The sequence below is a fragment of the Urocitellus parryii genome, chromosome 1, assembly GCF_045843805.1.
Source record: "Urocitellus parryii isolate mUroPar1 chromosome 1, mUroPar1.hap1, whole genome shotgun sequence".
In the NCBI taxonomy this organism is placed as follows: domain Eukaryota; kingdom Metazoa; phylum Chordata; class Mammalia; order Rodentia; family Sciuridae; genus Urocitellus; species Urocitellus parryii.
In genome coordinates this window covers 132516315-132541109 of record NC_135531.1, presented here as the reverse complement: position 1 = coordinate 132541109, position 24795 = coordinate 132516315, and the positions used below count along the sequence as shown (strand labels likewise).

Genomic DNA, 24795 nt, shown 5'->3' with positions numbered 1-24795 from the left:
AATAGAGAAAGACTAAGGTTAGGAAGAAAGGAGGTAGGAGAGGTCAACAGTATGCCAAAATGGATACAATGGAGAAAGGATAGTCTCTTCCACATAACAGTTCTGAAAAACTGGCTATCTGCATGACAAAGAATGAATTCAGGTCCTTAAATCATGCCATATGTACAAAATAACTTAAAATATATGAAATACTTAAACATAATTTGGAAAACTATAAAACTCTTTTCAGAAAACCTAGATATGACCCAAAAGCATAAGATGTAAAAGTAAAAATAGGGACCTCGTCAAAATTAAAACCAAAGACAAAATCAACATTGGTAGGAAGTATTTTCAAACCACATATCTGCTAATAGTTACTATCCATAATATGTAATGACCACCACCTACAACTCAACAAAAACCAAAGTAACCCAATTTAAAAATATGCCAAGGAGTTTAATAGACATAAAAATGGCCATTAAGCATACAAAAAGTTGTTCAAATCCATAATCATTAGGCTAATGTAAATCAAAACCTTAAGGATATCTTATTTCATATCTTAGAATGAATATTGTTAAGAAATATCCAAAAATGACAAGTATTATTGAGAATGTGGAGAAATTGGAACTCCTAGCATACTCTTGGTGAAAGTGTGATATGTTATATCTCTGTGAAAAACATCACAGAGTTTCCTAAAAAAGTAAATAAAAATAGAATACCATATGACATAGCCATTTTATTTCTAGGTATATATACTTTGGATAGCAGGTTCTCAAAGAAATATACCCATCATATTAGTTAAGGCTGTTTAAAGAGACACCACCAATGTGTGGTGTATTATAGAGAGAGAAAGAGGCGTGAGGCCAGTAGGGGAAGTTTTTCATGCATTCATGGAGGCTGAGAAGCCCCACAGGCCACCTGCAAGCTGGAGATCCTGGAATGCTGGTAGCATGGCTCAGTCCAAGTCTAAAAAACCTCAGTAAAAGGAATCCAATGTTGTAACTATCATCTGAGGCTGAAAACCTGAGAACCTGGGCCCCCAACCCCCAGGGTAAAGTCCTGGAGTCCAAAGGCTGGGGAACCTGGAATTCTGACGTCTAATTGCAAGAGAAATTAGGGGTTTTAGTTCTAGGAAAGAGAAAAGAATAAACCTTTTCTCAGGTATTTTGTTCTAGCCTGTTCCCAGCTAATTGGACACAGCTTGCTCAAGAATGAGAGCAGATTTTCTCTACTTGATCCCTTGACTAACATGCCTATCTACCCTGGAAATACCCTTACAGACACATTCAGAAATAATGGTTTACCAATTCTCTGTGTTATTCTTAATGCAGCCAGCTCTAAAATTAACTATCAAATCTATATTTATATAACATTATTCATGATAGCCAAAATGGAAGTGACCCATGGTTGACTCACTATTGACAGATGAATGGATTAAATAAAATGTAGAATACAGACATATTGGGAGGTATTTGCAATGTGCATAATCAATGAAGGTTAATATGCACAACATAAAATACATCCTGTACTGGGTATAGTAGCGCACACCTGTCATCTAAGCAGCTCCAGAGTCAGGAGGATTGCAAGTTCAGTCTCAGCAATTTAGCAAATGCTGGGGATGTCTCAATGGTTAACCACCCATGGGTTCAATCCCTGCTATGAGAAAAAAAAATTATTTGAGAAGAGACCACAGGGATACCTTGGGAATGTAAAAAAAACCATCAAATTTCATACTTTAAATGTGTAGGGTGTGAAAGCAATGCATACTAATTATATAGTAAAGGAAACTGTTATTGTATGAAGAAAAATCAATTACTCTCCACATTTTATACTGATACTGAGACCCTCAAATAACTCTCAGACCACTCATTGCCATTCCAATTAAGGCTTTATTTCTGGCCAGTGGTAGACACTGTACCCTCTAAAACCAAGATAGTCAGAGTGACGTACTCCCTTCAGTTTGGCCTCATATTTAAGCCAAAAAACCACAAAAGGGATGTTAGGGGGTTTAGCCCATGCAAGCAGGCGAAATCACAGAAGGGGCAGATTGAAGTCAGGTGGTGGGAGGCTTAGCCAATCAGAATAAGCCAGTTAACCCAGGTACAGAAACAGAGCCCAGTTAGACAGTTCTGTGTTCTTGAGGGTTTCCACAACAAAAGGAAAAACAACTTGCCCCAGGCATAACCTTTCTAGGTGGCATGGCTGTTTCACAAATTGGAGTCACTATAGTCAAGACTTCTGTCTCATCACACACACTCCCTTCTCATATTCAACACCTTTCATCTAATAAGCAGTGTAACCACTAACAGTTTGATGTGAATCTTTCCATACTTTTCTTTATGCTTAAATAGCCACACATATACACACATGTGGATCCCCCTATTTATATATTTCAGAAATAAAAAAACACTGTAAACCTGCTTAGTTCATTCGTGCCTGGGTGCATAGCCTGGCACAGGCAAAGGATAGCTGTGCAAACCTGAAAATCTTTCTTGAACCCTCTGCCTCGTGTCCTCTTTTGTAGAAAAGGAATAATAATTCACCCGCATTTATTACAGTTATTATTTGGATTAATTGGGCAACAAATGCAGATGCTTAGGATAGTGCCTGGTGCATCATTAGAAGCATATACAGTTTAGGTATTTTTTTATAAAGCAGTTCATCTTTAGATTTTCTCCAGACTTTACCAGAGTATTTCTCTTTCATAACAATTAAAACCATTTGTGGCATTTTCTTGACTGCATACAAAGTAAACCCCAGCACGGTAATATTTTTTAAAATACTTCCCTTTATTTTTATATTCTCTTGAATAAGAGTGGACAATTAGAACTTATTACTTTGTTTGCAATTATTTCAGACGATGTCCATCTCTTGCAAGATTGTGGGCTTCCCTGTTGACAGAGATCATATTTTCTTCATTTATTTCACAAAAAAGAGAAGGCACAAAATAAATGTTTGTTAAACAATACCACTACCACTGAGTGAATGTCTGCCACACCCCAGGCACCTCACATATGTTGTATCATTAATTTACAAACAGTGGTACAGGTTAGGCCACATTAACATCATCTTAATGATGAGGCTCAAGCATGTCAAGATAGCTTTTCAAGGTCACACAGTTATGGCAGAGCTGTTTCCTCTGCATCACGTATGCCTTTAAATGGCTACAGATAAATTCTGAACCTTGATTTTTATTTCTCAAGCATTTAGACCAGTGTGCATTGCTCAACAATGATTGTGGAATGAATTAATAAAGGAACACATTTAATTTTTTAATTTGTTGTGGACAATGCCAGGGTAAACATAATAAGTCTTACTAATACATAGAGTATATAGTGTATGAAAGAGATTTTAAAGTGTCAAACTTTTCATGAAGAAAATAAATATTTATTGGATTCATGATACATGTAAAAGACACATAAACATTAGATGAAAATTGCAGAGAAAGAAACATTTGAATTGTGGTGACAATGGTGTCTCTAAGTGAGACGTGAAATTTGGTTTATTGAAGAGCTATTAGGACTGGAGAGCTATTCCTCCTATGGGAGGAATCCCAGGCTACAGAGTCCATGATGAGCAAGGGAGAAGCGGTGTTCTGAGCACACTGGATACCTCAGTTTGGTTTGGGCAGAGTGTGAGGGTAGAAAGAGCTGAGGACTGCATGGCAGATCTTGAGCCAGTCAGTTGGTTATAATTGCCACATTGGGGCCCAGAGGTCTCCAAGGCCAGTCTGGGTAAACAAGTCTTTCTCCACTGCTCTTGAATGGATTGTGCCAGTATTCCCATAGGAGAATTGGTAGTGCTCAGCCAATTCTCCTCTGTGGGAGGTCAGGAGGTAGTCTGATAATACACCAGCTTCTTCTGGTTCTCTGCTGGTTAAGGTGACTGTACCAAAGTGCACTGGAAAGATGCTTCCCCCTCCTAGGTTCTGAGCAAGCTCTTCTGTTGAGGGAGAAAGCATGATTTCTCCAGGACAAGATTCTGGTGTAAACCCTCACTCAACAGATGAAGTGAGGACCAAAGAGGAACACATCTTTCCCATCTCTAGATGTCACCAGTGTGAGATGGATCTCACATCATCTTGAAGGCAATAGAATCAAGAGAGGTAAATGGAACAGTTTTCTCTGATAGATCCCTGGGTGTGAGCTGACTCGGGGTGCCATTCTGGCTTCACAGTCTCTTCCAAAACTCCAATCCTATGATGCCATTGCTCTGTCATGTAAAGTAAAGACATCAGAACCCGGAGACCAAGAACTGAGTTATTGTTAGAATTATTGAAAATTAATCAAGGTAGTTTGGAGAGAATCCTGGAAGTTGGAGAGAATCTATCATATTTAGAGACAATGCTGTGTGGGGAGTCAGAATTTAGAAAGAAATTTGTTAAATTCAACCTTTGAATGTCAATCAGCTGACTGGACCCCAGCTGTGGTTTCTTTTGGTTCTACCTGGAAGAAATTAGTGTGTTATTATGGAGGATTTAATAAAAGAGTCTTGATGATTGCCCTACTTACTCGGTGACTGAAGGAGATTGTTTGTTAACTAGTGTGAGCATGATGAAGTTGGATGAGAAATGTGCCTGTAGAAGTGCAAACTGTGATGGAGAAGGGGGAGAAGAACTCTTTGGTGGCAAGGCTAGTTTTTGCAGTGAGTTTAAACCTCTGAAAACTAATAGGATACCTTCATGTGCAATCATAACTGGAGAAAGGAAAGATCAACTCAAATTGAAGGATGGATGAAGGTAATCTTACAGAAAAGAGTTTTTAGAACATCCTGTTTTATGTACAGAAGATTAAATGTTTTGTTTTTAATGTGGGTCTATTATAGTCAGATAATATGATTAAATTAGTAAATTAGAAGGATAGTACATGGTTTTTGATGTGAAGAAATTTATTATTGACCAGGGGTTAGCTGAGTAGAAGAATACTTGCCTAGAATGTAGGTGATATCACAAGTCTGATTCTGATTCTCAGCATTGCAAAATAGAAGAGATTATTATTTACAGAGATTGTGCACAGTCACAGATTCTGTATGAGGCACAAAAACAGGTGAACACAGATAATTGCTGATCTTTATAATGCAGACAATCAACAATATCAGATATGCAAATGTCAAAAATGCTTGGTGTAATGGGAATAGGAGTAAGAGTTAATTTAAAATTTTATTTTTGTTATAGATGGACACAATGCGTTTATTTTATTTATTTTTATGTGGTTCTGAGGGTTGAACTCAGTGCCTCACACTTGCTAGGTGAGTGCTGTTCCACTGAACCACCATACCAGCCCCCTAAATTTTAAAAATATAACTTAAGAGTAGCAAAATATAGACTATCAGGATTTTGTGTGATGATTGATAGCTTCCAACTTAATAATCCAGGTAGTGCAGAAACATTTTCTAGCCCTTCAATAAGCAAGAAACTTTCAAGTGACCAGAATGTCACTTCCTGTCCAGGGACTATATGTTTAGTGTGCTTTACTTTTTCCAAGTTTTCTTTATGTTGCTTCCTTAGAAATATCACTAGTTCTTCCTAATTTTGGCTTTTGGAGAAGCACAAAATATTTTCAGTATGGGACAAAGCAGGTAAGGGTAAGCAGGCTTAAAACTGGTGAGTTTGAATATTCTCAGCACTCTCTGGGATAACTAACCTTCAGCTGTTGAAGATGGGTGCATAATGGCCCAAAGTGTGAGAGCCTCATTGAAGCTGAATAAAGGGGAACTTGGAATTGAGCTCTGGATTGGTTTTCACATGCAAGGTTTGCTTTGAAGAAATTCTTTTACTATCTTTAGGAATTGTTATCCCTGAAAGGGGTAGTCTGTGCATGTTCAGTCAGATCCCCAAATGTCAAAGCATTGGAAATTCATAAAATGAAAAGGTGTAATTAGTACAGATGGATTATGGAAGTCTGAAGGTTTGGGAGTGTTACCTACATAGTGACTTTTTGAATTATGCAAATTATGCATTTTCTAGTAAGTGTCTTTAGAAAGGTAAGAGAAGGGTGTTTAGGGTGGAACGCTGAGGAGAGTCCTATTGTGAAAGAGATTCACAGAGAAAGAGAAGCACACCAAAGACTGAGAAATAACCAAGGAAGGAAGAAGATGTCCAGGAAGATAAGGGAAGAGGTTTTGTGTAGAATGAACAGTAGTCAACATGTAGAATTCTTGACCAGGAAGAGTACTGAAAATGCCTACTGTGTTTTACTGTACAGTGTGGAGAGGACAGAATCCATATAGAAGTGGGTTGAGGACTGAGTGGGAGGGAAGTTGTGGAAACACTGAGTGGAGACGACTCTTTCAGTAAAGTAATCTATGAAGAGGAAGAAGGATAAAAGGCAGTAACTAAAAGGGGACATAGGGTGAAAGGAAATATGTTCCAATGGAAGAGACTTGCTCATACATCACTTCCTTGAGAAAGAGCCAGTAGAGAAGGGAATGTTAAAGACACATTAAAAAGGACTGAATTTTTGGTATGATTCATTTGCATATTCATCTTATTCTTTTCAGAAGAATTTGTTAACCTGTAGTTAGGTAGGTAGACTGTACAGAGTGCACTCTTCAGTTAAAGATACAGACATGATGACTCAAGGAATGCAGGACACATAAAGATGAAATGTGAGGAGCAGACAGAAATAAATGGGCAAGAGATAGGCATGAGGAAATGAGGCAGGGCTTCATTAGACAAGTTCTTGGTTTGGGATTTTGTACAGAAGAGTCATGCATCAAATGCTTTAAAAGGGTGTGAGGAAAAGCAACAATTATCCAGAGGTGGGCCTTTAGGAACTGATTTGAGCCTGATGGTTGTAACCTCATCAGTGGATTAATGTACTAGATGGATTAATAATTTGAATGATTTGAAGAGTCTACTGGGAGTGGTGGAAATTGTAGGCAGGTGGGGCATGGTTGGAGGAAGGATGTCATGGTGGCTTGCCCTTGTGGACTATATTTGTATTTGGCCCCTTCTCTCTCTCTCTCTCTCTCTCTCTCTCTCTCTCTCTCTCTCTCTCTCTCTCCCCCCTCTGGCTTCCATGAGCTGAGCAGCTTTCTTCGACCAGGTCCTTCCTTCAAGATGTTCTGCCTCAACTGAGGCCCAGAGCAGTGGAGTCAGCTGACCATGGACTGAAACCTCTGAAACCTCTGTAAGCCCAAATAAATTTTTTGTCCTCCTAGTTGTCTATGTTAGGAATTTTGGTAATAGTCATGAAAAGTTGACTATAGAGGCTCTGTTGACTTTTATATTGAAGTTTTGCCTCACTACTCTCCAATTCATCTTTGTCTTGCATTTTTCTTATTTCATTTAAAAATAAATTTCATCATGTATGATAAATATTAGTAAAATAGTTACTCTCATGAAGCAAATTAAACTGTACACCATCACACAATTTCTCATTTTTTTGTTTACATTGCAAGAGAAGCTAATCTACTCATTTTACCCAAATCACATACTGGTACACCTTTATTACCTATTTTCTTCATGCTGTCATTATATCTCTAGATTTTTTTTTATTTTAAGTATTTTCTACCCCACTTTTGCTCCCTCATCTCATTCCAGGCAACCATATTTTAATCACTATGTCTGTATACTTGACTTTTACATATTACATATAAATGATTTAATGAAATTTTTATTTTTGCTTCTGGCTTATTTCCCTTACTTACATAGTGTCCCCAGTTTCATTCATGTCATAGCAAATGGCAGGATAACCTTGTTATATCCAATGTGAGTAATTTTTGTATATGGTAAAGACACAGTCCAGTTTGATTCTTTTGATATTTAAGTTAATTTTCCCCAGCCATTTATAAAGAGAGTATCCTGTCTTCATAGTTTCTTCTTGTTCCTCTGGTGAAAAATTTAACGATATATGTTAGTATTTATATCTGGGTCCTGTCTTATGTTTCACTGGTCTGTATGTAGTACAGGGGATTGAACTCAGGAATGGGATTGAACTCATTACATTGTCAGCCCTTTATACTTTCAGATTTTGAGACAGAGTCTCACTAAGTTCTTGAGGTTGGCTTTGAATTCACAACTTGCTTCCCTTATTCACCAGAGTTGCTGGGATTACAGGGATTTCTCACCATGCTGAGTGTGTGTGTGTGTGTGTGTGTGTGTGTGTGTGTGTGTGTGTTTGCCAATACCACTTTTGCTTTGCAATAAAGAATGAAAACAGAAAGTATGATACCAAAACTTTATTTTACTTTCTAAGAATTGCTTTTGCTATTTGGGTTGTCCTTCACTTTTTACAAATGACTGTTAAGTTTGCAGGTTTCATATCCTCCATTCTACATTTGTCCTACTGAGATTCAGAAGTTCAATTCTCCCAATTCAATATATATCATTATTTTGTTTATTAAAGTGTCCATTTATTTTTTAAACTTCCAGGTTTCATTACATTGAAATCCTTTTGGATTATGTTTTTCTTATTTATTGCAATAATTATTGTGATAAGCATCTGCTCAATTTCAAATATATCAAACACATCTCTCTGACACTATAAAAACCATGAATTCACAGATCAGGAATGCTTAAAAACTAAGTAAGAAACTGTGGGTATATTAATGTTTGCTGTTGCACAGGAAACAAATATTTCTGGGAAAATTATGCTCACAAGGAACAGTGTCAGGGTGGGGGATGCATTCATTAATTAATTCAAAAATGGTTGCTGAGAGCCTTCTATTTCCCAGGCATTGCCCTGGGATAGGGATATAAGGGTGAAAAAATTAAGCAGGCCCAATTGCACGGAACTCCAATATTAGTGATGGAGCATTATGACTATTAAAATTGAGAATAGCTGTTTTTATTGTAACTTGCAGAATGCACTACATTATTTAATTTTCATCAAAATCATGTGAAATAAGTTATTTTCTTAGTTTTAAATGAAAGTAAAACAAGACTCATAGATATGAGCTTTTCACAATAATGTGGAACAGCTGTCAATGGTAGAATTGATCAGTAGGGACCTAATTCACATTCTAAGGCTCTTTACTGTGGTGGTCATTAAAAGGAAATATGAAATAAGATACCTAGTAGACCAAGGAAAAGGGCAAACGGAACAACAGAAAATAGCAATGCTACATTTTTGCATGTTAGTTTTTTTTGGTGGGGGGGTGGGATATCAGGAATTGAACTTAGGAGCTCTTGGACACTGAGCCACATCCAAGCCCTATTTTGTGTTTTATTTAGAGACAGGACTCACTGAGTTGCTTAGTACCTCACCATTGCTGAGGCTGGCTTTAAACCCACAATCTTCTTGTCTCAGACTCCTAAACCCCTGGTATTATAGGCATGTACCACCACTCCGGCACATATTACATTTTTTTAATGTTCATTTTTTAGTTGTAGTTGGACACAATACATTTATTTTATCTCTTTATTTTTATGTGGTGCTAAGGATCGAACCCAGGGCCTTGCACATGCTAGGCAAGCACTTTAGTGCTGAGCCACAATCCCAGCCCCACATGTTAGATTTTAAAAGGAATTTTCACATTGCTTCATTTTGTCCTAATCTCAATGTAATGAGGAGGAATAAGATAAGAATAAAAATAGAAGAGTGAGCATAGCTGAACTAAATAGTGAAATAGAAAATGAAAAATACTAAGGGATAATTGAAAGTAATGCTTTAATTCAACTTCTTAATAGGAGGCATTATTGTCTTCTGTTATTCATGCAGGTAAAAGGATATGGGAAGTTTCAACACCAGTTTTGGAGAGGGCTTCATTTTAGTGGGCTTCTCAGATTGGCCTCAACTGGAACTCATCCTTTTTATCTATATTTTGATTTTTTACTCCCTAACCCTCATTGGCAACACCACCATCATCATTCTCTCACGACTGGACCCTCGACTGCACACGCCCATGTACTTCTTCCTCTGCCACCTCTCCTTCCTGGACCTCTGCTATACCACCAGCACTGTGCCTCAGCTGCTGATCAATCTTTCTGGACTCGACAGGACCATCAGCTATGGAAGGTGTGTGGCTCAGCTCTTCATCTACCTCTCCCTGGGTGGAACTGAGTGTGTGCTCCTTGTGGTGATGGCCTTTGACCGCTATGCTGCTGTGTGTCGTCCACTCCACTACACAACCGTCATGCACCCCCTGCTCTGCCAGTCTCTGGCTATTGCTGCCTGGATGGGAGGTCTCATGAACTCTCTGATTCAGACAAGCCTCATGATGGCCATGCCACTCTGTGGCCTCCATTACCTGAACCACTTCTTCTGTGAGATGCTTGTACTCCAGAAGTTGGCTTGTGAGGACACAGGAGGCACAGAGGCCAAGATGTTTGTGGCCCGAGTCATAATCATTGTTGTTCCTGCAGCACTGATTCTAGGCTCCTATGCACACATTGCTCAGGCAGTGCTGAGGATCAAGTCAATGGCAGGGCGCAGAAAGGCTTTTGGGACCTGTGGGTCCCACCTCCTTGTGGTTTGTCTGTTTTATGGCTCAGCCATGTACACATACCTCCAACCCACAGGCAGTTACTCTGAGAGTGAGGGAACGTTTGTGGCCCTTTTTTATACTATAATCATCCCCATGCTCAATCCTTTGATCTATACCCTAAGGAACAAGGATGTGAAGGGAGCTCTGTGGAAGGTACTGGGGAGAGGCAGAAGCTCAGGATAAAAGAAAAAAAGGGAGTTAGTAGTAACATTTCTTGTCACCAGCTCTCTGACTATGGAGTCAATCCTGGTCCTATGATGGTCATTAAAAAAAAACTTGGAAATATGACACAAGATACCTAATAGACCAAAGAAAAGAACAAAAAAGACCAACAGAGAAAAGCAGTGCTACATTTTTGCATGTTAGATTTTTTTTGGGTAGTGTGAGGTACCAGGAATTGAACTCAGGGGCTTTTGACTACTGAGCCACACCCTGAGCCCTATTTTGTGTTTTACTTAGAGACAGGGTCTCACTTCGTGGCTTAGTGTAGAGAAAACAGTTCTCTGTTGGCCCCAGGGTTTTATTGTTTTCCTTGTTTGGAAGTTTGAACGGGAGATGTCTTGAGATATTTACTTGCTATGATCACTGTGCAGTGGGGAGTAAGTGCTGATTTGTATCTCCACTTTCTAAGGGAATGAGATGGGAATAGGGTGCATTGTGTCCACTTATGCAGAATGAGATTGGGTTCTTGGCATGTCTGAGAGTCAGGAAAGGATCAGTTCAGAATGACCACATTGTTCCAGTGGATACCAATGTGGTGCTGTAGAAATGGCATTATGATAAAGGAAGAAGATATTAGTTGTTCTGGTTAGAATTATTGCTGCTCTGACTAAAAGTATCTGACAAGAACAAGTTTAGGGGAGGAAAAGTTTATTTAGGGACTCACAGTTTTAGAGGTCTCAATCCATAGACAGCTGGTTCCATTCCTCAGAACTTGAGGTGAGGCAGTACATCCTTGTGGAAGAGTGTGGCAGAGGGAAGCATCTCACATGATGATCAGCAAGGAGAGGGAGAGAGAGAGAGAGAGAGAGAGAGAGAGAGAGAGAGAGAGAGAGAGAGAGAGAGAGACTCCACTCTTCATATACAAAATATATACCCCATAGCTATACCCCAAATTAACCATTTCCTCCTAGCACACCACACATGCTCCCAGTCACCACAGAGTTAATCCTATCATGGATTAGTTCACCTGTCAGGTTAAGGCTATAACCCAATCATTTTACCTTCAAACCTAGAATTGTCTCACATGCTTTGGGGGACATCTCACATCCAAACCATAATATGAGTTCAGTCTGATTTTTTAGTTATTTGTGACTCTGGCCATATTCATTCAGATCTCGGGGTCTATCATAAATGTCCCTTTACAGTGGATCCCTTTCTATGATACTTGGAGTAAATAATGTTTAATGGACTACTTCATGGGGCATGTAAATTTCAGACCTGGTGTCAATTATCCATTGAAGAAAGATGCAATATTGATTGGACATCACTGAATAAAGGGAGAGGGGAACATTTTGTTAGCCTCACCAAGAATCTCAGTCATGCTGCTTTGTGTCATGGGAAAGAAATTTTCCATGTAACACAGAAGAGAATAAAGAAGAAATGAGTACAAATGATCACCTAAGAGGAAAAAAATGAAATTAAAAAATATTCTTGTGGTACTTCAGCAGGCAGAAGAAAATTATGTAGAAAAAACATTTATTTCTAATAGTTATTCAATAAATAAAAACAATCAAAGGAAAAGACTCCTAAATACAATTTCAATATGTATGTGAACGATTACTTCTACATTGTTCTCTCTTCCAGTTTTCCACATGTCTATCTGCATGGCAGAACCACATTTCCATCACTATTATTTCATTCCATGTATTAAATGATAGTTTCATATAAAAAAGTGTAGATATATTTATTTAAAACCCATTACAGACTTCTTGAATTTTAGTTTGGTTTAGTCATGTTTTATTCCAATAACAATCATTATTTGCAAATTTATTTTGCATAAATTGTCATTATTCATATAAAAACATTGTAAAAATTACTTGTTTTATATTGATATTTTGCTATGTCCTGGCTTAATCACAATGAAGCTAAGGATCAATGGGTTTAAGTAACATATTCAAGCACACATAGCAAATGTTGGGTGAAGTTTGGACCCAGACTTCTGAAATCCTAAATATAACACTTAGTATACCATGTTGCCAGTTTTGTTTTCTGTGAACGAACTTGTAATAGAGAAAGACTAAGGTTAGGAAGAAAGGAGGTAGGAGAGGTCAACAGTATGCCAAAATGGATACAATGGAGAAAGGATAGTCTCTTCCACATAACAGTTCTGAAAAACTGGCTATCTGCATGACAAAGAATGAATTCAGGTCCTTAAATCATGCCATATGTACAAAATAACTTAAAATATATGAAATACTTAAACATAATTTGGAAAACTATAAAACTCTTTTCAGAAAACCTAGATATGACCCAAAAGCATAAGATGTAAAAGTAAAAATAGGGACCTCGTCAAAATTAAAACCAAAGACAAAATCAACATTGGTAGGAAGTATTTTCAAACCACATATCTGCTAATAGTTACTATCCATAATATGTAATGACCACCACCTACAACTCAACAAAAACCAAAGTAACCCAATTTAAAAATATGCCAAGGAGTTTAATAGACATAAAAATGGCCATTAAGCATACAAAAAGTTGTTCAAATCCATAATCATTAGGCTAATGTAAATCAAAACCTTAAGGATATCTTATTTCATATCTTAGAATGAATATTGTTAAGAAATATCCAAAAATGACAAGTATTATTGAGAATGTGGAGAAATTGGAACTCCTAGCATACTCTTGGTGAAAGTGTGATATGTTATATCTCTGTGAAAAACATCACAGAGTTTCCTAAAAAAGTAAATAAAAATAGAATACCATATGACATAGCCATTTTATTTCTAGGTATATATACTTTGGATAGCAGGTTCTCAAAGAAATATACCCATCATATTAGTTAAGGCTGTTTAAAGAGACACCACCAATGTGTGGTGTATTATAGAGAGAGAAAGAGGCGTGAGGCCAGTAGGGGAAGTTTTTCATGCATTCATGGAGGCTGAGAAGCCCCACAGGCCACCTGCAAGCTGGAGATCCTGGAATGCTGGTAGCATGGCTCAGTCCAAGTCTAAAAAACCTCAGTAAAAGGAATCCAATGTTGTAACTATCATCTGAGGCTGAAAACCTGAGAACCTGGGCCCCCAACCCCCAGGGTAAAGTCCTGGAGTCCAAAGGCTGGGGAACCTGGAATTCTGACGTCTAATTGCAAGAGAAATTAGGGGTTTTAGTTCTAGGAAAGAGAAAAGAATAAACCTTTTCTCAGGTATTTTGTTCTAGCCTGTTCCCAGCTAATTGGACACAGCTTGCTCAAGAATGAGAGCAGATTTTCTCTACTTGATCCCTTGACTAACATGCCTATCTACCCTGGAAATACCCTTACAGACACATTCAGAAATAATGGTTTACCAATTCTCTGTGTTATTCTTAATGCAGCCAGCTCTAAAATTAACTATCAAATCTATATTTATATAACATTATTCATGATAGCCAAAATGGAAGTGACCCATGGTTGACTCACTATTGACAGATGAATGGATTAAATAAAATGTAGAATACAGACATATTGGGAGGTATTTGCAATGTGCATAATCAATGAAGGTTAATATGCACAACATAAAATACATCCTGTACTGGGTATAGTAGCGCACACCTGTCATCTAAGCAGCTCCAGAGTCAGGAGGATTGCAAGTTCAGTCTCAGCAATTTAGCAAATGCTGGGGATGTCTCAATGGTTAACCACCCATGGGTTCAATCCCTGCTATGAGAAAAAAAAATTATTTGAGAAGAGACCACAGGGATACCTTGGGAATGTAAAAAAAACCATCAAATTTCATACTTTAAATGTGTAGGGTGTGAAAGCAATGCATACTAATTATATAGTAAAGGAAACTGTTATTGTATGAAGAAAAATCAATTACTCTCCACATTTTATACTGATACTGAGACCCTCAAATAACTCTCAGACCACTCATTGCCATTCCAATTAAGGCTTTATTTCTGGCCAGTGGTAGACACTGTACCCTCTAAAACCAAGATAGTCAGAGTGACGTACTCCCTTCAGTTTGGCCTCATATTTAAGCCAAAAAACCACAAAAGGGATGTTAGGGGGTTTAGCCCATGCAAGCAGGCGAAATCACAGAAGGGGCAGATTGAAGTCAGGTGGTGGGAGGCTTAGCCAATCAGAATAAGCCAGTTAACCCAGGTACAGAAACAGAGCCCAGTTAGACAGTTCTGTGTTCTTGAGGGTTTCCACAACAAAAGGAAAAACAACTTGCCCCAGGCATAACCTTTCTAGGTGGCATGGCTGTTTCACAAATTGGAGTCACTATAGTCAAGACTTCTGTCTCATCACACACACTCCCTTCTCATATTCAACACCTTTCATCTAATAAGCAGTGTAACCACTAACAGTTTGATGTGAATCTTTCCATACTTTTCTTTATGCTTAAATAGCCACACATATACACACATGTGGATCCCCCTATTTATATATTTCAGAAATAAAAAAACACTGTAAACCTGCTTAGTTCATTCGTGCCTGGGTGCATAGCCTGGCACAGGCAAAGGATAGCTGTGCAAACCTGAAAATCTTTCTTGAACCCTCTGCCTCGTGTCCTCTTTTGTAGAAAAGGAATAATAATTCACCCGCATTTATTACAGTTATTATTTGGATTAATTGGGCAACAAATGCAGATGCTTAGGATAGTGCCTGGTGCATCATTAGAAGCATATACAGTTTAGGTATTTTTTTATAAAGCAGTTCATCTTTAGATTTTCTCCAGACTTTACCAGAGTATTTCTCTTTCATAACAATTAAAACCATTTGTGGCATTTTCTTGACTGCATACAAAGTAAACCCCAGCACGGTAATATTTTTTAAAATACTTCCCTTTATTTTTATATTCTCTTGAATAAGAGTGGACAATTAGAACTTATTACTTTGTTTGCAATTATTTCAGACGATGTCCATCTCTTGCAAGATTGTGGGCTTCCCTGTTGACAGAGATCATATTTTCTTCATTTATTTCACAAAAAAGAGAAGGCACAAAATAAATGTTTGTTAAACAATACCACTACCACTGAGTGAATGTCTGCCACACCCCAGGCACCTCACATATGTTGTATCATTAATTTACAAACAGTGGTACAGGTTAGGCCACATTAACATCATCTTAATGATGAGGCTCAAGCATGTCAAGATAGCTTTTCAAGGTCACACAGTTATGGCAGAGCTGTTTCCTCTGCATCACGTATGCCTTTAAATGGCTACAGATAAATTCTGAACCTTGATTTTTATTTCTCAAGCATTTAGACCAGTGTGCATTGCTCAACAATGATTGTGGAATGAATTAATAAAGGAACACATTTAATTTTTTAATTTGTTGTGGACAATGCCAGGGTAAACATAATAAGTCTTACTAATACATAGAGTATATAGTGTATGAAAGAGATTTTAAAGTGTCAAACTTTTCATGAAGAAAATAAATATTTATTGGATTCATGATACATGTAAAAGACACATAAACATTAGATGAAAATTGCAGAGAAAGAAACATTTGAATTGTGGTGACAATGGTGTCTCTAAGTGAGACGTGAAATTTGGTTTATTGAAGAGCTATTAGGACTGGAGAGCTATTCCTCCTATGGGAGGAATCCCAGGCTACAGAGTCCATGATGAGCAAGGGAGAAGCGGTGTTCTGAGCACACTGGATACCTCAGTTTGGTTTGGGCAGAGTGTGAGGGTAGAAAGAGCTGAGGACTGCATGGCAGATCTTGAGCCAGTCAGTTGGTTATAATTGCCACATTGGGGCCCAGAGGTCTCCAAGGCCAGTCTGGGTAAACAAGTCTTTCTCCACTGCTCTTGAATGGATTGTGCCAGTATTCCCATAGGAGAATTGGTAGTGCTCAGCCAATTCTCCTCTGTGGGAGGTCAGGAGGTAGTCTGATAATACACCAGCTTCTTCTGGTTCTCTGCTGGTTAAGGTGACTGTACCAAAGTGCACTGGAAAGATGCTTCCCCCTCCTAGGTTCTGAGCAAGCTCTTCTGTTGAGGGAGAAAGCATGATTTCTCCAGGACAAGATTCTGGTGTAAACCCTCACTCAACAGATGAAGTGAGGACCAAAGAGGAACACATCTTTCCCATCTCTAGATGTCACCAGTGTGAGATGGATCTCACATCATCTTGAAGGCAATAGAATCAAGAGAGGTAAATGGAACAGTTTTCTCTGATAGATCCCTGGGTGTGAGCTGACTCGGGGTGCCATTCTGGCTTCACAGTCTCTTCCAAAACTCCAATCCTATGATGCCATTGCTCTGTCATGTAAAGTAAAGACATCAGAACCCGGAGACCAAGAACTGAGTTATTGTTAGAATTATTGAAAATTAATCAAGGTAGTTTGGAGAGAATCCTGGAAGTTGGAGAGAATCTATCATATTTAGAGACAATGCTGTGTGGGGAGTCAGAATTTAGAAAGAAATTTGTTAAATTCAACCTTTGAATGTCAATCAGCTGACTGGACCCCAGCTGTGGTTTCTTTTGGTTCTACCTGGAAGAAATTAGTGTGTTATTATGGAGGATTTAATAAAAGAGTCTTGATGATTGCCCTACTTACTCGGTGACTGAAGGAGATTGTTTGTTAACTAGTGTGAGCATGATGAAGTTGGATGAGAAATGTGCCTGTAGAAGTGCAAACTGTGATGGAGAAGGGGGAGAAGAACTCTTTGGTGGCAAGGCTAGTTTTTGCAGTGAGTTTAAACCTCTGAAAACTAATAGGATACCTTCATGTGCAATCATAACTGGAGAAAGGAAAGATCAACTCAAATTGAAGGATGGATGAAGGTAATCTTACAGAAAAGAGTTTTTAGAACATCCTGTTTTATGTACAGAAGATTAAATGTTTTGTTTTTAATGTGGGTCTATTATAGTCAGATAATATGATTAAATTAGTAAATTAGAAGGATAGTACATGGTTTTTGATGTGAAGAAATTTATTATTGACCAGGGGTTAGCTGAGTAGAAGAATACTTGCCTAGAATGTAGGTGATATCACAAGTCTGATTCTGATTCTCAGCATTGCAAAATAGAAGAGATTATTATTTACAGAGATTGTGCACAGTCACAGATTCTGTATGAGGCACAAAAACAGGTGAACACAGATAATTGCTGATCTTTATAATGCAGACAATCAACAATATCAGATATGCAAATGTCAAAAATGCTTGGTGTAATGGGAATAGGAGTAAGAGTTAATTTAAAATTTTATTTTTGTTATAGATGGACACAATGCGTTTATTTTATTTATTTTTATGTGGTTCTGAGGGTTGAACTCAGTGCCTCACACTTGCTAGGTGAGTGCTGTTCCACTGAACCACCATACCAGCCCCCTAAATTTTAAAAATATAACTTAAGAGTAGCAAAATATAGACTATCAGGATTTTGTGTGATGATTGATAGCTTCCAACTTAATAATCCAGGTAGTGCAGAAACATTTTCTAGCCCTTCAATAAGCAAGAAACTTTCAAGTGACCAGAATGTCACTTCCTGTCCAGGGACTATATGTTTAGTGTGCTTTACTTTTTCCAAGTTTTCTTTATGTTGCTTCCTTAGAAATATCACTAGTTCTTCCTAATTTTGGCTTTTGGAGAAGCACAAAATATTTTCAGTATGGGACAAAGCAGGTAAGGGTAAGCAGGCTTAAAACTGGTGAGTTTGAATATTCTCAGCACTCTCTGGGATAACTAACCTTCAGCTGTTGAAGATGGGTGCATAATGGCCCAAAGTGTGAGAGCCTCATTGAAGCTGAATAAAGGGGAACTTGGAATTGAGCTCTGGATTGGTTTTCACATGCAAGGTTTGCTTTGAAGAAATTCTTTTACTATCTTTAGGAATTGTTATCCCTGAAAGGGGTAGTCTGTGCATGTTCAGTCAGATCCCCAAATGTCAAAGCATTGGAAATTCATAAAATGAAAAGGTGTAATTAGTACAGATGGATTATGGAAGTCTGAAGGTTTGGGAGTGTTACCTACATAGTGACTTTTTGAATTATGCAAATTATGCATTTTCTAGTAAGTGTCTTTAGAAAGGTAAGAGAAGGGTGTTTAGGGTGGAACGCTGAGGAGAGTCCTATTGTGAAAGAGATTCACAGAGAAAGAGAAGCACACCAAAGACTGAGAAATAACCAAGGAAGGAAGAAGATGTCCAGGAAGATAAGGGAAGAGGTTTTGTGTAGAATGAACAGTAGTCAACATGTAGAATTCTTGACCAGGAAGAGTACTGAAAATGCCTACTGTGTTTTACTGTACAGTGTGGAGAGGACAGAATCCATATAGAAGTGGGTTGAGGACTGAGTGGGAGGGAAGTTGTGGAAACACTGAGTGGAGACGACTCTTTCAGTAAAGTAATCTATGAAGAGGAAGAAGGATAAAAGGCAGTAACTAAAAGGGGACATAGGGTGAAAGGAAATATGTTCCAATGGAAGAGACTTGCTCATACATCACTTCCTTGAGAAAGAGCCAGTAGAGAAGGGAATGTTAAAGACACATTAAAAAGGACTGAATTTTTGGTATGATTCATTTGCATATTCATCTTATTCTTTTCAGAAGAATTTGTTAACCTGTAGTTAGGTAGGTAGACTGTACAGAGTGCACTCTTCAGTTAAAGATACAGACATGATGACTCAAGGAATGCAGGACACATAAAGATGAAATGTGAGGAGCAGACAGAAATAAATGGGCAAGAGATAGGCATGAGGAAATGAGGCAGGGCTTCATTAGACAAGTTCTTGGTTTGGGATTTTGTACAGAAGAGTCATGCATCAAATGCTTTAAAAGGGTGTGAGGAAAAGCAACAATTATCCAGAGGTGGGCCTTTAGGAACTGATTTGAGCCTGATGGTTGTAACCTCATCAGTGGATTAATGTACTAGATGGATTAATAATTTGAATGATTTGAAGAGTCTACTGGGAGTGGTGGAAATTGTAGGCAGGTGGGGCATGGTTGGAGGAAGGATGTCATGGTGGCTTGCCCTTGTGGACTATATTTGTATTTGGCCCCTCTCTCTCTCTCTCTCTCTCTCTCTCTCTCTCTCTCTCTCTCTCTCTCCCCCCTCTGGCTTCCATGAGCTGAGCAGCTTTCTTCGACCAGGTCCTTCCTTCAAGATGTTCTGCCTCAACTGAGGCCCAGAGCAGTGGAGTCAGCTGACCATGGACTGAAACCTCTGAAACCTCTGTAAGCCCAAATAAATTTTTTGTCCTCCTAGTTGTCTATGTTAGGAATTTTGGTAATAGTCATGAAAAGTTGACTATAGAGGCTCTGTTGACTTTTATATTGAAGTTTTGCCTCACTACTCTCCAATTCATCTTTGTCTTGCATTTTTCTTATTTCATTTAAAAATAAATTTCATCATGTATGATAAATATTAGTAAAATAGTTACTCTCATGAAGCAAATTAAACTGTACACCATCACACAATTTCTCATTTTTTTGTTTACATTGCAAGAGAAGCTAATCTACTCATTTTACCCAAATCACATACTGGTACACCTTTATTACCTATTTTCTTCATGCTGTCATTATATCTCTAGATTTTTTTTTATTTTAAGTATTTTCTACCCCACTTTTGCTCCCTCATCTCATTCCAGGCAACCATATTTTAATCACTATGTCTGTATACTTGACTTTTACATATTACATATAAATGATTTAATGAAATTTTTATTTTTGCTTCTGGCTTATTTCCCTTACTTACATAGTGTCCCCAGTTTCATTCATGTCATAGCAAATGGCAGGATAACCTTGTTATATCCAATGTGAGTAATTTTTGTATATGGTAAAGACACAGTCCAGTTTGATTCTTTTGATATTTAAGTTAATTTTCCCCAGCCATTTATAAAGAGAGTATCCTGTCTTCATAGTTTCTTCTTGTTCCTCTGGTGAAAAATTTAACGATATATGTTAGTATTTATATCTGGGTCCTGTCTTATGTTTCACTGGTCTGTATGTAGTACAGGGGATTGAACTCAGGAATGGGATTGAACTCATTACATTGTCAGCCCTTTATACTTTCAGATTTTGAGACAGAGTCTCACTAAGTTCTTGAGGTTGGCTTTGAATTCACAACTTGCTTCCCTTATTCACCAGAGTTGCTGGGATTACAGGGATTTCTCACCATGCTGAGTGTGTGTGTGTGTGTGTGTGTGTGTGTGTGTGTGTTTGCCAATACCACTTTTGCTTTGCAATAAAGAATGAAAACAGAAAGTATGATACCAAAACTTTATTTTACTTTCTAAGAATTGCTTTTGCTATTTGGGTTGTCCTTCACTTTTTACAAATGACTGTTAAGTTTGCAGGTTTCATATCCTCCATTCTACATTTGTCCTACTGAGATTCAGAAGTTCAATTCTCCCAATTCAATATATATCATTATTTTGTTTATTAAAGTGTCCATTTATTTTTTAAACTTCCAGGTTTCATTACATTGAAATCCTTTTGGATTATGTTTTTCTTATTTATTGCAATAATTATTGTGATAAGCATCTGCTCAATTTCAAATATATCAAACACATCTCTCTGACACTATAAAAACCATGAATTCACAGATCAGGAATGCTTAAAAACTAAGTAAGAAACTGTGGGTATATTAATGTTTGCTGTTGCACAGGAAACAAATATTTCTGGGAAAATTATGCTCACAAGGAACAGTGTCAGGGTGGGGGATGCATTCATTAATTAATTCAAAAATGGTTGCTGAGAGCCTTCTATTTCCCAGGCATTGCCCTGGGATAGGGATATAAGGGTGAAAAAATTAAGCAGGCCCAATTGCACGGAACTCCAATATTAGTGATGGAGCATTATGACTATTAAAATTGAGAATAGCTGTTTTTATTGTAACTTGCAGAATGCACTACATTATTTAATTTTCATCAAAATCATGTGAAATAAGTTATTTTCTTAGTTTTAAATGAAAGTAAAACAAGACTCATAGATATGAGCTTTTCACAATAATGTGGAACAGCTGTCAATGGTAGAATTGATCAGTAGGGACCTAATTCACATTCTAAGGCTCTTTACTGTGGTGGTCATTAAAAGGAAATATGAAATAAGATACCTAGTAGACCAAGGAAAAGGGCAAACGGAACAACAGAAAATAGCAATGCTACATTTTTGCATGTTAGTTTTTTTTGGTGGGGGGGTGGGATATCAGGAATTGAACTTAGGAGCTCTTGGACACTGAGCCACATCCAAGCCCTATTTTGTGTTTTATTTAGAGACAGGACTCACTGAGTTGCTTAGTACCTCACCATTGCTGAGGCTGGCTTTAAACCCACAATCTTCTTGTCTCAGACTCCTAAACCCCTGGTATTATAGGCATGTACCACCACTCCGGCACATATTACATTTTTTTAATGTTCATTTTTTAGTTGTAGTTGGACACAATACATTTATTTTATCTCTTTATTTTTATGTGGTGCTAAGGATCAAACCCAGGGCCTTGCACATGCTAGGCAAGCACTTTAGTGCTGAGCCACAATCCCAGCCCCACATGTTAGATTTTAAAAGGAATTTTCACATTGCTTCATTTTGTCCTAATCTCAATGTAATGAGGAGGAATAAGATAAGAATAAAAATAGAAGAGTGAGCATAGCTGAACTAAATAGTGAAATAGAAAATGAAAAATACTAAGGGATAATTGAAAGTAATGCTTTAATTCAACTTCTTAATAGGAGGCATTATTGTCTTCTGTTATTCATGCAGGTAAAAGGATATGGGAAGTTTCAACACCAGTTTTGGAGAGGGCTTCATTTTAGTGGGCTTCTCAGATTGGCCTCAACTGGAACTCATCCTTTTTATCTATATTTTGATTTTTTACTCCCTAACCCTCATTGGCAACACCACCATCATCATTCTCTCACGACTGGACCCTCGACTGCACACGCCCATGTACTTCTTCCTCTGCCACCTCTCCTTCCTGGACCTCTGCTATACCACCAGCACTGTGCCTCAGCTGCTGATCAATCTTTCTGGACTCGACAGGACCATCAGCTATGGAAGGTGTGTGGCTCAGCTCTTCATCTACCTCTCCCTGGGTGGAACTGAGTGTGTGCTCCTTGTGGTGATGGCCTTTGACCGCTATGCTGCTGTGTGTCGTCCACTCCACTACACAACCGTCATGCACCCCCTGCTCTGCCAGTCTCTGGCTATTGCTGCCTGGATGGGAGGTCTCATGAACTCTCTGATTCAGACAAGCCTCATGATGGCCATGCCACTCTGTGGCCTCCATTACCTGAACCACTTCTTCTGTGAGATGCTTGTACTCCAGAAGTTGGCTTGTGAGGACACAGGAGGCACAGAGGCCAAGATGTTTGTGGCCCGAGTCATAATCATTGTTGTTCCTGCAGCACTGATTCTAGGCTCCTATGCACACATTGCTCAGGCAGTGCTGAGGATCAAGTCAATGGCAGGGCGCAGAAAGGCTTTTGGGACCTGTGGGTCCCACCTCCTTGTGGTTTGTCTGTTTTATGGCTCAGCCATGTACACATACCTCCAACCCACAGGCAGTTACTCTGAGAGTGAGGGAACGTTTGTGGCCCTTTTTTATACTATAATCATCCCCATGCTCAATCCTTTGATCTATACCCTAAGGAACAAGGATGTGAAGGGAGCTCTGTGGAAGGTACTGGGGAGAGGCAGAAGCTCAGGATAAAAGAAAAAAAGGGAGTTAGTAGTAACATTTCTTGTCACCAGCTCTCTGACTATGGAGTCAATCCTGGTCCTATGATGGTCATTAAAAAAAAACTTGGAAATATGACACAAGATACCTAATAGACCAAAGAAAAGAACAAAAAAGACCAACAGAGAAAAGCAGTGCTACATTTTTGCATGTTAGATTTTTTTTGGGTAGTGTGAGGTACCAGGAATTGAACTCAGGGGCTTTTGACTACTGAGCCACACCCTGAGCCCTATTTTGTGTTTTACTTAGAGACAGGGTCTCACTTCGTGGCTTAGTGTAGAGAAAACAGTTCTCTGTTGGCCCCAGGGTTTTATTGTTTTCCTTGTTTGGAAGTTTGAACGGGAGATGTCTTGAGATATTTACTTGCTATGATCACTGTGCAGTGGGGAGTAAGTGCTGATTTGTATCTCCACTTTCTAAGGGAATGAGATGGGAATAGGGTGCATTGTGTCCACTTATGCAGAATGAGATTGGGTTCTTGGCATGTCTGAGAGTCAGGAAAGGATCAGTTCAGAATGACCACATTGTTCCAGTGGATACCAATGTGGTGCTGTAGAAATGGCATTATGATAAAGGAAGAAGATATTAGTTGTTCTGGTTAGAATTATTGCTGCTCTGACTAAAAGTATCTGACAAGAACAAGTTTAGGGGAGGAAAAGTTTATTTAGGGACTCACAGTTTTAGAGGTCTCAATCCATAGACAGCTGGTTCCATTCCTCAGAACTTGAGGTGAGGCAGTACATCCTTGTGGAAGAGTGTGGCAGAGGGAAGCATCTCACATGATGATCAGCAAGGAGAGGGAGAGAGAGAGAGAGAGAGAGAGAGAGAGAGAGAGAGAGAGAGAGAGACTCCACTCTTCATATACAAAATATATACCCCATAGCTATACCCCAAATTAACCATTTCCTCCTAGCACACCACACATGCTCCCAGTCACCACAGAGTTAATCCTATCATGGATTAGTTCACCTGTCAGGTTAAGGCTATAACCCAATCATTTTACCTTCAAACCTAGAATTGTCTCACATGCTTTGGGGGACATCTCACATCCAAACCATAATATGAGTTCAGTCTGATTTTTTAGTTATTTGTGACTCTGGCCATATTCATTCAGATCTCGGGGTCTATCATAAATGTCCCTTTACAGTGGATCCCTTTCTATGATACTTGGAGTAAATAATGTTTAATGGACTACTTCATGGGGCATGTAAATTTCAGACCTGGTGTCAATTATCCATTGAAGAAAGATGCAATATTGATTGGACATCACTGAATAAAGGGAGAGGGGAACATTTTGTTAGCCTCACCAAGAATCTCAGTCATGCTGCTTTGTGTCATGGGAAAGAAATTTTCCATGTAACACAGAAGAGAATAAAGAAGAAATGAGTACAAATGATCACCTAAGAGGAAAAAAATGAAATTAAAAAATATTCTTGTGGTACTTCAGCAGGCAGAAGAAAATTATGTAGAAAAAACATTTATTTCTAATAGTTATTCAATAAATAAAAACAATCAAAGGAAAAGACTCCTAAATACAATTTCAATATGTATGTGA

The 24795-nt window shown here is 38.3% G+C and overlaps 2 protein-coding genes across 2 annotated transcripts; both read left to right on the top strand.

The window, feature by feature from the left end:
* The first annotated feature begins 7083 nt into the window (after positions 1-7083).
* LOC144254227 (olfactory receptor 2Y1B-like) lies at positions 7084-10590 on the top strand. Its single transcript, XM_077797239.1, has 2 exons — positions 7084-7109; positions 9642-10590. The coding sequence occupies exon 2, from the start codon at positions 9652-9654 to the stop codon at positions 10588-10590; it is 939 nt and encodes a 312-aa protein (XP_077653365.1). The 5' UTR covers positions 7084-7109; positions 9642-9651.
* A 9122-nt stretch (positions 10591-19712) lies between these two features.
* LOC144254223 (olfactory receptor 2Y1B-like) lies at positions 19713-23213 on the top strand. The gene is made up of 2 exons (XM_077797235.1): positions 19713-19738; positions 22265-23213. Exon 2 carries the CDS (start codon positions 22275-22277, stop codon positions 23211-23213), a length of 939 nt encoding a protein of 312 aa, XP_077653361.1. The 5' UTR covers positions 19713-19738; positions 22265-22274.
* The last annotated feature ends 1582 nt before the right edge of the window (positions 23214-24795 follow it).